Source organism: Heterodontus francisci, chromosome 3 (assembly GCF_036365525.1).
Source record: "Heterodontus francisci isolate sHetFra1 chromosome 3, sHetFra1.hap1, whole genome shotgun sequence".
Classification (NCBI taxonomy): domain Eukaryota; kingdom Metazoa; phylum Chordata; class Chondrichthyes; order Heterodontiformes; family Heterodontidae; genus Heterodontus; species Heterodontus francisci.
The window spans coordinates 86,879,509-86,895,341 of NC_090373.1; the positions used below are offsets into that span (position 1 = coordinate 86,879,509).

Consider the following 15,833-nt stretch of genomic DNA (forward strand, 5'->3'; position numbering starts at 1 on the left):
TTTTCTTGTAGATCTGCTTCAATGGACAATGATCACTCTACACTATGAGCTTTCTCCCATAGAGATATGTGTGGAACTTCTCACATCCATACACAACTGCCAAAACCTCTCTTTCTATGTTGGCATATCTTGTCTCAGCTGAGGTTAGAGCTTTGGATGCAAATGCTTTTGGCTTTCCCTCTTGTACCAGGGCTGCTTCCAGTCCTTTTGTGGAAGCATCTACTTGCTGAGTAACAGGTTTCTTTCTGTCATAGTATGACACACTTGTCTCCTTGCGTACTACCTTTTTGAGTTTGTTGAAACTCCTGCCATGTGACTCTGACCACTGGTACTCTACATCTTCTTTCATCAGCTCCCGCAGGTTTGCTGTGTGTTCTGACATGTATGGTATGAAGGAGCTCATGTGTTGGATCAAGCCTAGGAAACTTCTCAACTCTCTTTTGGGACTTCAATCCCAGAGATGGCTGAGATTCTTTCAGGACTTGGCTTTACTCTGTCACGTGTGTACACCATTCAGAAGAACTGACATTCTGTCACTTTCATAATGCATTTGTCTGCATTTAGCTTAATCCCAGCTTTCCTACTTCTCTCCATGGCCTCATGTAGATGGATGTCATGATCTTTTCCATCTGCACCATATATCTGGCTATCATTTGCTGTGCCAAGTGCTCCTTTGCATCCCCTGTATGTCTCGTCTACTTTCTGTTGGAACACATCCTGGCTCGCTTTGAGGCCAAAAGGTAGACACAGGAATTTGTACCATCCAAAGGGTGTGTTGAATGTTGTCAACAGTGAAGATTCAGCATCCAGCTTCATGATTCAGTAGCCATTTCTGACATCAAGCTAGCTGAAAACCTTTGCCCCTGTCAGGGCTGGTGTGATCTTTTCCAGTTTTGGAATAGGGTAGTGATTCCTCTTTATTGCCTGGTTAGGATCTTTCGGATCTAGGCAAATTCTTAGCTGTCCATTTGGCTTCTCTCTCACCACGATAGTATTTACCCAATCTGTGGGCTCTATGACTCTGGCAATCACCTTTTCCATTTCTTGAAGTTCTCTTTCAAGCTTTCCTTTTAGTTCTAGTGTTGCTTTATGTGGGGGATGAATCACTGGTTTCATTGCTGGGTCAATAGTGATGTGATACTCAAAATCTTCAAAGCCTCCATCGGTCTCATCGAAACACTCTGGGTACATTTGTACCAGATCTTCTCTGCTTCTGATCGGAGGGCGCTTTTCAATAGGTGTACTGTCTTCAACCCTCAGTGTTGCCTCCTTCACCTCATGGTTTACTGAGATAATCTGCAGCTCTTCACTACTGTTCAACCCCAGGATAGCAGGACCATCTGTTTCAGTGACATAGGACATACAGTTAACGTCTTTTCCTTTGTGTGTCCCTCTGATCTGGGTTGTTCCGAGCTGTCGAATCTCAGATCCCCCATATGTTGTTAGCATGACGTCATTTGGTTTCAGAGCACTTTTCCTTGGATAACCATTTTCTTCCAAATTTTAAGGAAAGCTCTTTTGGTATAGTCTGTGTGGGATGATGTTACTCTGCGCTCCAGTATCAATCTTCACCTTCAGATTTATCGTTGTGGGCTTATTTCTTACTTTCTTCTTTATCTGAATGGTTGTGTAAATTTCTTTGGGAACTGTCTCATCATGCAGTTGTATGATTCCTATGTCAACCTGTTCTCAAACCCATCATCATCTTCCAGGGTATTGATGTTTTGGTCTCTTTCACTACTCATTCGCCCTGTTACTCTGGCTCTGGTGACTTGTCTACCACCTTCTTCCCTTGTTCTGCACATCTTTTCCCAGTGATTGGTCTTTCCACAAGCTCTGCAGTTTGATCCATAGGCAGGACATTTACTTCTGTCTGTGAATTCGTGCGGTCATCCACAGCTCCTCCATGTTTTCCTCTCTTTTTGAACATAGAACATAGAACAGTACAGCACAGTACAGGCCCTTCGGCCCACGATGTTGTGCCGAACATTTAACCTACTCTAATATCAAACTAACTACCTACCCTTCATTCTGCTATCATCCATGTACCTATCCAAGAGTCGCTTAAATGCCCCTAATGTATCTGCTTCTACTACCACCGCTGGCAGTGCATTCCACGCACCCACCACTCTCTGTGTAAAGAACCAACCTCTGACATCTCCCCGAAACCTTCCTCCAATCACCTTAAAATTATGCCCCCTGGTGATAGCCCTTTCCACCCTGGGAAAAAGTCTCTGACTATCCACTCTATCTATGCCTCTCATCCTTCTACGCTCCAATGAGAAAAGCCCTAGCTCCCTCAATCTTTCTTTGTAGGACATGCCCTCCAGTCCAGGCAGCATCCTGGTAAATCTCCTCTGCACCCTCTCTAAAGCTTCCACATCCTTCCTATAATGAGGCGACCAGAACTGAACACAATATTCCAAGTGTGGTCGAACCAGGGCCTTATAGAGCTGCAGCATAACCTCGCGGCTCTTAAACTCAAGAATCCTGTCTTTAAGCCTGTATTCCGCATTCAAATTCGACCTTCCAAAATGAATCACTTCACACTTTTCCAGGTTGAACTCCATCTGCCACTTCTCAGCCCAGCTCTGCATCCTGTCAATGTCCCGTTGCAACCTAGAACAGCCTTCCACACTATCCACAACTCCAGCAACCTTCGTGTCATCGGCAAACTTGCTAACCCAGCCTTCTACATCCTCATCCAAGTCATTTATAAAAATCACAAAGAGCAGAGGTCCCAGAACAGATCCTTGTGGAAGCTCCATGCTGAATATTTTCCATCTACTACCACCCTCTGACTTCTATGGGCCAGCCAATTTTGTATCCAGACAGCCAACTTTCCCTGAATCCCATGCCTCCTTACTTTCTGAATGAGCCTACCATGGGGAACCTTATCAAACGCCTTGCTAAAATCCATATACACCACATCCACTGCTCTTCCTTCATCAATGTGTTTTGTCACATCTTCAAATAATTCAATAAGGCTTGTGAGGCATGACCTGCCCCTCACAAAGCCATGCTGACTGTCTCTAATCAAACCATGCCTTTCCAAATAATCATAAATCCTGTCTCTCAGAATCCTCTCCAATAATTTGCCCACTACCAACGTAAGACTGACTGGTCTATAATTCCCAGGGTTATCCCTATTCCCTTTCTTGAACAAGGGAACAACATTTGCCATCCTCCAATCATCTGGTACTACTCCAGTGGACAGTGAAGACGCTAAGATCACTGCCAAAGGCGCAGCAATCTCTTCCCTCGCTTCCCGTAATATCCTTGGGTATATCCCGTCTGGCCCCAGGGACTTATCTGTCCTCATATCATTCAAAATTTCCAGCACATCCTCCCTCTTAACCTCAACCTGTTCGAGCATATCAGCCTGTTCCACGCTGTCCTCACAAACGACCAGGTCCCTCTCACTAGCGAATACTGAAGCAAAGTATTCATTTAGGACCTCCCCTACCTCCTCCGACTCTAGGCACAAGTTCCCTCCACTATCCCTGATCGGCCCTACCCTCACTCTGGCCATCCTCTTGTTCCTCACATAAGTGTAGAACGCCTTGGGATTTTCCTTAATCCTACCCGCCAAGACTTTTTCATGTCCCCTTCTAGCTTTCCTAAGTCCATTCCTGGCTACCTTGTAACCCACTAGAGCCCTGTCTGATCCTTGCTTCCTCAACCTTAAGTAAGCTTCCTTCTTCCTCTTGACTAGCTGTTCCACATCTCTTGTCATCCAAGGTTCCTTCACCCTACCATCCCTTCTCTGCCTCATCGGGACAAACCTATCCAGCAGTCGCAGCAAGTGCTCCCTAAACAACCTCCACATTTCTGTCGTGCATTTCCCTGAGAACATTTGTTCCCAATTTATGCTCCCCAGTTCCTGCCTAATGGTATTGTAATTCCCCCTCCCCCAATTAAATATTTTCCCATCCCGTCTGCTCTTGTCCCTCTCCATGACTGTAGTAAAGGTCAGGGAGTTGTGATCACTATCACCAAAATGCTCTCCCACCGAGAGATCTGCCACCTGGCCTGGTTCGTTGCCAAGCACAAGTCCAACATAGTCTCCCCTCTAGTCGGCCTATCTACATATTGAGTCAGGAAACCTTCCTGGACACACCTGACAAAAACTGCTCCATCCAAACTATTTGCACTAAGGAGGTTCCAGTCAATATTGGGCGGCACAGTGGCGCAGTGGTTAGCACCGCAGCCTCACAGCTCCAGTGACCCGGGTTCAATTCTGGGTACTGCCTGTGTGGAGTTTGCAAGTTCTCCCTGTGTCTGTGTGGGTTTTCTCCGGGTGCTCCGGTTTTCTCCCACAGCCAAAAAGACTTGCAGGTTGGTAGGTAAATTGGCCATTATAAATTGTCCCTCATATAGGTAGGTGGTAGGGAAATATAGGGACAGGTGGGGATGTGGTAGAAATATGGGATTAGTGTAGGATTAGTATAAATGGGTGGTTGATGGTCGGCACAAACTTGGTGGGCCGAAGGGCCTGTTTCAGTGCTGTATCTCTAAACTAAAACTAAACTAAACTAAAAATATTAGGGAAGTTGAAGTCACCCATGACAACAACTCTGTTACATAGAACATAGAACATTACAGCGCATTACAGGCCCTTCAGCCCTCGATGTTGCACCGACCCGTGAAACCATCTGACCTAAACTATTCCATTTTCATCCATATGTCTATCCAATGACCACTTAAATGCCCTTAAAGTTGGCGAGTTTACTACTGTTGCAGGCAGGGCGTTCCACGCCCCTACTACTCTCTGAGTAAAGAAACTACCACTGACATCTGTCCTATATCTATCACCCCTCAACTTAAAGCTATGTCCCCTCGTGTTTGCCATCACCATCCGAGGAAAAAGACTCTCACTATCCACCCTATCTAACCCTCTGATTATCTTATATGTCTTTATTAAGTCACCTCTCCTCCTCCTTCTCTCTAACGAAAACAACCTCAAGTCCCTCAGCCTTTCCTCGTAAGACCTTCCCTCCATACCAGGCAACATCCTAGTAAATCTCCTCTGCACCCTTTCCAAAGCTTCCACATCCTTCCTATAATGCGGTGACCAGAACTGCACGCAATACTCCAGGTGCGGCCGCACCAGAGTTTTGTACAGCTGCAGCATGACCTCGTGGCTCCGAAACTCGATCCCCCTGCTAATAAAAGCTAACACACCATATGCCTTCTTAACAGCCCTATTAACCTGGGTGGCAACTTTCAGGGATTTATGTACCTGGACACCAAGATCTCTCTGTTCATCTACACTACCAAGAATCTTCCCATTAGCCCAGTACTCTGCATTCCTGTTACTCCTTCCAAAGTGAATCACCTCACACCTTTCCGCATTAAACTCCATTTGCCATCTCTCAGCCCAGCTCTGCAGCCTATCTATGTCCCTCTGTAACCTACAACATCCTTCGGCACTATCCACAACTCCACCGACCTTCGTGTCATCTGCAAATTTACTAACCCACCCTTCTACACCCTCATCCAGGTCATTTATAAAAATGACAAACAGCAGTGGCCCCAAAACAGATCCTTGCGGTACACCACTAGTAACTAAACTCCAGGATGAACATTTGCCATCAACCACCACCCTCTGTCTTCTTTCAGCTAGCCAATTTCTGATCCAAAGCACTAAATCACCTTCAATACTTCTGCACCTTTCCAAAATCTGCCTCCCAATCTGTTCCTCCATGTCTCTGTTGCTTTTGGGGGGTCTATAGAAAACTCCCAACAAAGTGACTGCCCCTTTTCTGTTTCTGACTTCCACCCATAATGACTCAGTAGACAAACCCTCCTCGACGACCTCCCTTTCTGCAGCTGTGTTACTATCCCTGATTAACAGTGCCACTCCCCCCACCTCTTTTACCTCCCTCCCTATTCCTTTTGAAACATCTAAACCCCGGAACATCCAACATCCATTCCTGCCCCTGAGATATCCACGTCTCCGTAATGGCCACAACATCGTAGCTCCAAGTACTGATCCATGCTCTAAGTTCATCACCCTTATTCCTGACACTTCTTGCGTTAAAATAGACACACTTCAACCCATCATACTGGCTGCAACTTTGCCCTGTCAACTGACTAACTTCCTCACAGACTCTCTGCACTCTGTATCTGCCTGCTCAACAGCTACCCCATCCACTGATCTGTGGCTCCGGTTCCCATCCCCCTGCCAAACTAGTTTATACCCTCCCGAAGAGCTCTAGCAAACCTCCCGCCCAGGATATTGGTGCCCCTCCAGTTCAGATGCAACCCGTCCTTCTTGTACAGGTCCCACCTTCCCCAGAAGGTATCCCAATGATCCACATTTCTGAATCCCTCCCTCCTACACCAGTTCTGTAGCCACGTGTTCAGCTGCACTCGCTCTCTGTTTCTAGCCTCACTAGCACGTGGCACCGGTAAGAATCCTGAGATTACTACTCTGCTCGTCCTGCCTTTCAGCTTCCAACCTAACTCCCTACATTCGCTTTTCAGGTCCTCATCCCTTTTCCTAGCTATGTCATTGGTACTGATATGTACCACGACCTCTGGCTGCTCCCTCTCCCCCTTAAGAATCCTATCGACTCGATCCGAGACATCCCTGACCCTGGCACCCGGGAGGCAACATACCATCCGGGAGTCTCGTTCGTGACCACAGAATCTCCTGTCTGTTCCCCTAACCATTGAATCTCCTATCACTATCCCTCTCCTATTCTCCCCCCTTCCCTTCTGAGCCACTGAGCCAGGCTCAGTGCGAGAGACCTGGCCACTGTGGCTTTCCTCTGGTAGGTCGTCCCCCCCAACCGTATCCAAAATGGTATACGTATTATTGAGGGAAACGGCCACAGGGGATCCCTGCACTGTGCGCCTATTCCCTTTCCCTCCCCTGACGGTCACCCAGCTACCTTTATCCTGTAACTTAGGTGTCACTACTTCCCTATAACTACTCGCTATCACCCCCTCTGCATCCTGAATGATCCGAAGTTCCTCCAGCTCCAGTTCCCTAATGCGGTCTGCGAGGAGCTGGAGTTGGGTGCACTTCTCACAGGTGAAGTCAGCAGGGACACAAGTGGTGACCCTTACCTCCCACATCCTGCAAGAGGAGAATGCAACTGCATTCTTTCTTTTTTGTTTCACTGCATCAACCCTGCTGCCTTTCTCTTGGCTTAACTGAAGGCTAGCTGTTTAGGTAGTTAGTGTCTTCATCTGACTGCTCGTGGTTTCATGTGTTGTGGCAGTGTCTACAGCCTGTGATATTGTGAGCTTGTCCTTTCCGATTAGTGCTTTCTGTACTCCAAGATGTGCACAACCCCAAATTAGCTGATCTATCAGCCTTTCATCTGTCCTTAAATTTATATTTTCTGGCTGTGTTTTTCAATCTTGTTACAAAATTGTCACTAGGCTCACCTAGTTCCTGTCTGAGGCCTTGAAATTTGTATCAGTATATCTGATGATTTGATTTTGGCTGAAGATATTAGTCCTTTTAATCCTTTATCTCCTGCCCACAGAAGGACATAGCTGATCCTCTCCACTTCATTAGTGCCTTTTAGGAAACTACTGAATGTCAATCTGAACTTTTGTTTAAACTTCTCAAGTGCCTCTATGACATCACCAGCTTCCCAATTCATAATGGGCTGTAGCTATGCATTCATTCCGGTCCTGGCTGACATTTCATTTTTTTCATTTTTGCGCGATTCACTCAGTTTTTCTTTCTCTTTCTCTGCCACTAATTTGGGGCAACTATTTTCAATCTAATTCAGCATTAAATTCATTTAAAATGTTTTGGGTTTACTCACAGATACTCACTGCCACTATATTATGTCTTCTGGCTCCCATATGTTGGAAATAATCACACTTTAGACTTGGAAGGGCTGGAGTTCTTTGTTTTAATCATTCAGCTTCCATGCTGCCTGGTTTGGACTGCCCCAGGCTGGTGTCCTGCTACACGCCTCCAGTGCAGCCATGAATGTGTCACCCCCTCACCCAGGAGCACTTACACATAACAATTAGTTCCTAGATAATTACTTCCTAGCATTTTACAGGTGGTATAACAATATATAACACCTATAAATTTCAAAACGTTTGAGAATCTAGCTGTAGTGTGGAATTGTGGTGGAAAATTGCTCAGAACCAAAAATGCAAAGCCTGTTTCGGTGAGCAGACTGCAATAATGTTGAAAGATGGGAGGACAATTTTGGGGGAAGGGCAGCCCCATAGATAAAGAAGTCAGACCATGCCAACGCTGTCTCCTCCACTGAAGGTCTAGCAAGAGATGCAGAAGATGGTGTACAATTTAAACAGAAGCACAGAGTTAAGGGATGAATATTACTGCATTAGAAGTGCAGGACATGTGTATACAGGTGGAAAACTTGTCAAAATATAGAGAAAGAAATAGCTAAATTATACGCATTCCATGGGATTTATAACATCTACTTGAAACCCTGGAGCAGGCACTAATGACCTTTGATTTAGCATCACATCTCATGGACTACACTCCCTCAGTACTGCATTGTAGTGGCAACCTTGTTTACAAATTGAAACTACAAATCTTCTAACTCAGAGCCAGCAATGCAACCAACTAAGTCAAATTGACACACACACAAAAAAATCAGTTATTAAATTAACAACATAGAGTCATACAGGACAGAAACAGGCCCTTTGGCCCATCGTGTCTGTGCTGGCCATCAAGCACCTACCTATTCTAATCCCATTTTCCAGCACTTGGCCCATAGCCTTGTATGCTATGGCGTTTCAAGTGCTCATCTAAATACTTCTTAAATGTTGTGATGGTTACTGCCTCTACCACCTCTTCAGGCAGTGCATTCCAGTTGCTATACTTGACTTTGCCAAAGAACCAAATGCACTGATGAGGATTGAATGAGTTGTAGAAAACAGCTTTGATGGGCCGTCAGTATTTCTCAAAATGCACTGCTCTTGCATTTAAAGGCAAAATTATCATAAAACAGTCATGCTATATGAGCAAAGAATTGGATTTATTCATCAGCGAGTGTCTGGAAGGTAATTAGTCTGTGGAGATTAGCATATCACAATGATTTTTGGAATGTGCCATATTAATTGGCTATTTCACAATTTGTACAATATATTTATTTACATTAAAACATTTCAAACAATTTGTTAATACATATGATCAAATACAATACCCATATAAAATGGATCTGTCCTTTGTACTCCATGTATTATTTACATTCTTCACAGATCAAATAGACTACTAGACACACCCAAACAGCATTAGACATAGAGCACTGACTATCATTTCTCCTTCTTGAAGTATGCACCAACACAATGTGGAAAATATTGGGGTCTCTCTATATAAATAAGCACAAAGTGAGGCATCAAGCACGGGTGAGTAGTCGTTATTGATGACAGAGGTCCAATGTGCTGCATTACCTTTCAGTTATATGGGAATGTAAATGGGCTTGCTTTCATATTGAAGCTGTTATAGCACAATGTCCATATTGAGTAATCACTTGTTGTCTTGTGCACATTAGAAGGTGATCTGGATAGTATCCAGGAGTCCAAAACCCAGATATGTGCATACTTCCATGTCATTGAGCAATGGTTTTCTATACTGCAGTCTACCATTGGGTGTGCAAAAACACAAGTGGTACTTACAATAGTACCACCATTTCCATGCACCTCAACAATACCCAATCCTGCTATGGGGAATTTGGGCTCAAAACTGCATGACCTGGGTCCTTTTTAATTCACTTCGTGAATGGTTACAAGACCTTAAAATGAATACAAATAATGAAGGTTAATTAACCCAACTTAGCTCATCCATCCAGAATAAAGAAAAATGCATTCATGTACTTTAATTGTCTGTTCAAAAATCTATGTTTCTCTCCACAACCCTACCTTGCAGATCATTGCAGGTGTTGATCACCCATGGCATGAAAAGTTCTTTCTGACATTGCCCTAAATTTGTCTTTGTGCCAGTTTTAGTCTTTGCCCCCTAGTTTCACATTATTCAGATTAGCCTCATCAATGCCATTTTGAGTAGAAGGTCATTGGTGCATCCACCCCACCTTTCAAAACCACCCTCCTAATGTGATTCTGGAACTAGTAATCCTACATCTCCTTTCCTAATAAAAATTCAATTCCATAACCCTCTTTAAAAAAAAAACTGGCGCAAATTTACTGTTTTTTTTTTTTTGTCACCCTGAACTCTAAATTGCATTCTCTAGTTCTCAAATCCTCTGCCCAATAAAAGAGCTTTCTTGGATCCAATTTTTTTTACTGTGTAAATCTTATTCCCCTATCAATATCTTCTCCTTCAGAGAGTAAAAGTCCAAGGGTAGACGATCATTCCTCAAAATGTAAATTCAGGGCCCCCTTTCTGGACTTCTGCTCCCCCACAAATTCAATATATTTGCTTTAATAACGACATTCAGCTGAACACAAAATTCCAGATGTGGTCTCACCAAGGTCAAATACAACTGCAACATTGCTTCCTTAGACTCAAGTCACGTCCTTACCCAAATTTGTAAGATTTTATTTGCTTTCTTTATTGTGTACGGACAGTCACTTCACCAAAACCCTCAGATGTGATGCAGAAAGCTGTTAAAGCATAGAATGCTTTACCACAGGTTGGAGGTGAAGCTGAGATTATTGCATTATTTTTAAGGAAAAAGTAGTTAAAATTTGAAATAGAGGAAGGTAGCATGAATAGTTTTAATTTCTTTAGGATAGAGTTGGCACAGAAGCAATAGACTGAGTGGCCTCCATCTGTGAACATCTAAGATTCTGTCTTTGTTCTGCTACCTTAAGTGTGTTGCTATTTAATATGTAATCCACATATTCACTTCTTTGAACAAATTTCATTGCTTTACACTAATCTATGTTGAGCTTGATTTCTCACCTTTCTTCTGATTGGCATAATCTGTCACAATCCCTGTGGATTATTACACATTAGTTCACATCATTGACTATGGATGTCAGCCTTGGTTTAGTGGAGCATTCTAACCTCTGATTCAGAAGGGCTTGGAATAAAGTGCCATTTCCAATGATGTGAGCATATAATCTAGGCTGACACTCCAGTGCAATATCCCTCAGTACTGCACTGGTCAGAAATGCCATATTTTGAATGATACCTTAAAGCAAGCCCTTATCAGCTCTGTCAGGTAGATCTAAAAGGTTCCATTGCACTATTCAAAGGCAGAGCAGGGGAGTTCTTCTGATATCTTTTGTGTGATTGCCTTTAAGAGTGCTGTTCCTTTAAGATCTTAGTATGCTAATGAGCTGAATACCAGGATGCAGTCATATGACTACATGCTAGTCTCACTCTGCTACTGTAACACCAAGAGGCAAGTCCTGTAAATAGATAGCTCTGCACTGTATATACCAGTTAGCTTTTTAATAAACCTGTTTGAGATCTTCAACAGCCTGGACTCCAAGCATCTCATTTATGTTGCATCAGACATAATAAAAAGTTTCTCATTACAGCATCCTGACCAATATTTATGACTCAATCGACAGCACCCAAAAGAGATTACCTGGTCATTTACCTCATTGTGTTTGTGAAACCTTACTAGCACAAATTGGCTGCCCTACATTACAACAGTAACAATCCATCAAAAGTACTTAATTGACTGTAAAGTGTTTTGAGACATCCTGAGGACAGGAACAGTGTTAGATAAATGCAAGCTCTTTCTTTCTTAATGCACCTAATTTGGTGTCATCTGAAAACAGACCAGCAAGAACTCCAGTAAACTGGTCACATATAACCTGTTCCTTCTGAACTCATGTAAGCTCACGCTAATTGGAACTGTCCTTTCCCCACACTCCCCCATGTCTGAAATTTGGGGGTTTATCCCTTGCCCGTTTTTTAAACAAAGGGATGTGTGCTACTTTCCAATTCATTGAGATGGTGGTTGATTTCAATGAAGTTGAAAGATATTGCACCATTACCTCTTGGGTCCTTCAAGGATCTATCCTTGACCCCTTCTTATTTCACATCTAAATGCTGCTCCTCAGTGACATCATTCAAAAACACAGCATTAGTTTTCATAATAACGCTAATGATGCCCAGCTCTACCTCACCACCACCTCTCTTGACTCCTCCACTGTCTCTAAATTATCAGACTGTTTGTCCAACATTCATGAGCAGAAATTTCTTCCAATTAAATATTGGGAAGACTGAAGCTATTGTCTTTTGGCCCCGATACAAATTCTATTCTCTAGCTAGCAACTCCCTCCCTCTCTGTGGCAACTGTCTGAGATTAAACCAGACTATTCGCAACCTTGGTGTCATATTTGACCCCAAGGTAAACTTCCAACCACACATTTATCTAATCACTAAAACCACCTATTTCCATCTCTGTAGCATTGCCTGACTTGCCCCTGCCTCAGCTCATCTGCTGCTGAATCCATCATCTATGCCTTTGGTACCTATAAACCTGACTATTCTAATGCACTTCTAGATGACCTCCCACATTCTACCCTCCATAAATGTGAGGTCATCCAAAACTCTGCTGCCTGTGTCCTAACTCGCACCAAATCATGAACATATGAACATACAAATTAGGAGCAGGAGTAGGCCATTCGGCCCCTTGAGCCTGCTCTGCCAGTCAATAAGATCGTGGCTGATCTGCTTGTAACCTCAACTCCACATTCCCACCTACCCCCGATAACCTTTCACCTCCTTGCTTATCAAGAATCTATCGACGTCTGTCTTAAAAATATGTAAAGACTCTGCTTCCATCGCCTTTTGAGGAAGAGGGTTCGAAAGACTCACAACCCTCTGGGAGAAAAAATTTCTCCTCATCTCTGTCTTAAATGGGCGACCCCAGTTATGATCTTCACTGATACTAGTACATTGCAAAAACTCTTTGTGGAGTAGCCAGACATCGTAGTTGCAACCTCCCTGAAGAATGAGTGTCTCGGCCCAGGTAGTTGGATTTGAGTCTCCCATAATCAGTGTGCTCCCAGGTCTTTTTTCTCACCACAATGTGGCCAGCTCATGATTAAGAATATATATTACTAGTTAATGCTCTCACTAGGGCGGCGCAGTGGTTAGCACTGTAGCCTCACAGTTCCAGCGACCCGGGTTCAATTCTGGGTACTGCCTGTGCGGAGTTTGCAAGTTCTCCCTGTGACCGTGTGGGTTTTTGCCGGGTGCTCTGGTTTCCTCCCACAGCCAAAGACTTGCAGGTTGATAGGTAAATTGGCCATTATAAATTGCCCCTAGTATAGGTAGGGGAATTGAGGGAAGGTGGGGATGTGGTAGGGAATATGGGATGAATGTAGGATTAGTGGGTGATGGGTGGTTGATGGTTGGCACAGACTCGGTGGGCTGAAGGGCCTGTTTCAGTGCTGTATCAATAAATAAAAACAATAAATAAATACTGTCCTGCTAGTCACAAATGTTGTTCTTCATGCTTGAAGTGGTAAGGTACTATTATTAATATAAATATTACAACTCTCGCTCATCATGGAAATGTAAGCATCCATGGAATAGTCACGTATCGATGTGTTTCCAAAGCTGAACAATTCTGCTCTTCATGACCTTTTGACAAGTTGTGACTTATTTTTCAACTTTTCTGTGGACCTTCTAACTCCTGTTTTTAAAGGTTGGAAAATTCAAACTGGAGATAACTCATCCTACACTCAAATGTTCCCCCTCCTCAATGTTTTTGATTCAATGCCAAAAGAAAACATATTCTGGATGTTTCTACAAATGTTTTGTGACGTTTACTGCTGGATATTGTATGGGTGTTTTGGTTAATCTATGTTAGAAAAATGTGTCAGCAAAAGAATATTTTTACAAGGCAAATTCAATCCTTCACATAAATGTAAGTTTTTTTGTAAATCAATGTATACCGTTGCCTTCTTTAATGGCAGCCAGTTCATTCTGAATTTTTTTCTGAGATTTAGCCATTTGACCTGTGTCAGCTTCTCTTGATTTTTTTTTGCAAGGGCATTGTGGTGATGGTCATTTTATTCATTGTTGAAGATGTGAAAACGACTTGCAGTAAAAACAGAGAATGTTGAAAATGCATATGTCACTCAGTGACTGAAAGAGAATGAAGGGTTAATATTTTGGGTGAGACCCTTCATCAAACTTGCCACTGATGAAGGATCCCACCCAAAACCTATTCTTCCATTTCTGCTGTAATTTTCCTTTCTCCATTTCAGATTGTCAGCATTTAGGCATTCTCTTTACCTGAACCACTTGTAGTTTGCACTACTTCTATATTACCTCAGATCATTTTAATCGGTGGTGTTAAAACATCACAGTTACTCGTGGAAGTAACTGATATTTAAAACATATGTAAATACTATGCTTTGGATTGTCTTGTAAACAGTGCTACAGATGGAGTGTATTTAAATTCCAACCATGCTTTAGTAAAATACACATAAATCTGCATAACTCCAATGAGTGTTAAAAATTCTCATATTGGCATATACTTAAGTCAATACATTGAAAATATTCATATCCACAGTGGATGGCATATAAACAGATGAGATGCAATTTTGCCTTTTATAATTCCATATACTTAAGGATGGGTACATTTGAACAGAATGATTGCAAGTATTTATATTAACACAGTTAGTGAAAGTTAATTTCATCTACAAACTCAACATTGTAGAAATATTAAATTCTGCACTAGTCAACAAGTTGATTCTTAAAATTATAGTTTCATTAATTAATTTGTAATCATTTTGTAAACAGTGAATTTGCCAAGAAGGGGATAAAATTGCTTCGTGCATCATTTAGCTCTAAAGCACAAAGTGTGCCTTAAGGGGTAGTTTTTGTGTGCATTAGAGCTAAGAGATCATTCTCCATTTCTGCCCATGTTGGTAATGCCTTTGACTAAGTCTATAACCAGTCAAAAGTAACAAAGTACTATGGTATGAGTGAGCAGCAGAAAACGACACAAACCCTTTCACTTCTTTTCATCAAATATGCACAAACCAGAAAGTATCAGAAACCAACCAATTTTTCATATAATTTATTTATATGTTTAGCTGTCATCTACCTGTTAGATGTCCCATGGTATTACTTCATATTTAAATGCTTTGCAGTAGCATATTAAAATAATTGCAATAAATCACAGTTAAGTGTGTGAAACCCTTGACCTCAAACTAGGTGCTGCCATACTTCGAACATGTTTCATTGCCACATCAGGTTCTGCATTAACTCAGATTCTCATGTCTTAATTTGCAGATTTCCATCCAGCATGACGCCAACTCCCTTGATTTTCTTCGCAGCCTGTTTACTGCTTGCCACTCGCATCCCTCCCGCTGTGTGTCGTGCTGTAGATCTGAGTAGCTTCGACAGACAAGATCCTAATGTCAACACAGCCACTGATGAAGAAAATGATCAATCTCTTTCCTACATTCTGAGGGAAAAGTTACTCAAGTCTTTGGGGCAAAATCCCAAGTACATGATGATTCATTCTCAGCTACCTCCAGATTACCTGCAGATCGTGAAAGATATCTTTGCTAAAGAAGCCAGTCGTTTCTTGCGTGAACTTTCCTCAAATGCAAAAAGCCTCATGTCCACCCAAGAAGCGGACCAAGATATGATAGCGGCCTTTGCAAAACGCTCCAAGAGACCCGCTGACCCACCCAATTCCTTGGATCTCACATTTCACATCTTGAGGGAAATGATCGAAATTGCCAAGAATGAGAATCAGTGGATGCAGGCAGACAACAATCGCAAAATTATGGACACAGTTGGGAAGTGATGTATATATCTAGAATTTAACATTGTAATGAGTTCATTCTGTCATCAAATTATTGTTTAATCTTTGAGATTCATCACGTGCTCCCCCAAAGTCACTAAACAATGCACTAACCAAATCTGTCTTATAAAC

General features: G+C 42.7%; 1 protein-coding gene across 1 annotated transcript in view; it reads left to right on the forward strand.

The window, feature by feature from the left end:
* The window catches only part of uts1 (urotensin 1), a 31,781-nt gene extending 15,948 nt beyond the window's left edge, over nucleotides 1-15,833 (forward strand). Inside the window, exon 2 of the mRNA XM_068017879.1 lies at nucleotides 15,182-15,833. Within this exon, the coding sequence (XP_067873980.1) occupies nucleotides 15,195-15,704 (510 nt within the window). The 5' untranslated portion in view covers nucleotides 15,182-15,194 and the 3' untranslated portion in view covers nucleotides 15,705-15,833. The remainder of the gene's footprint in view (nucleotides 1-15,181) is intronic.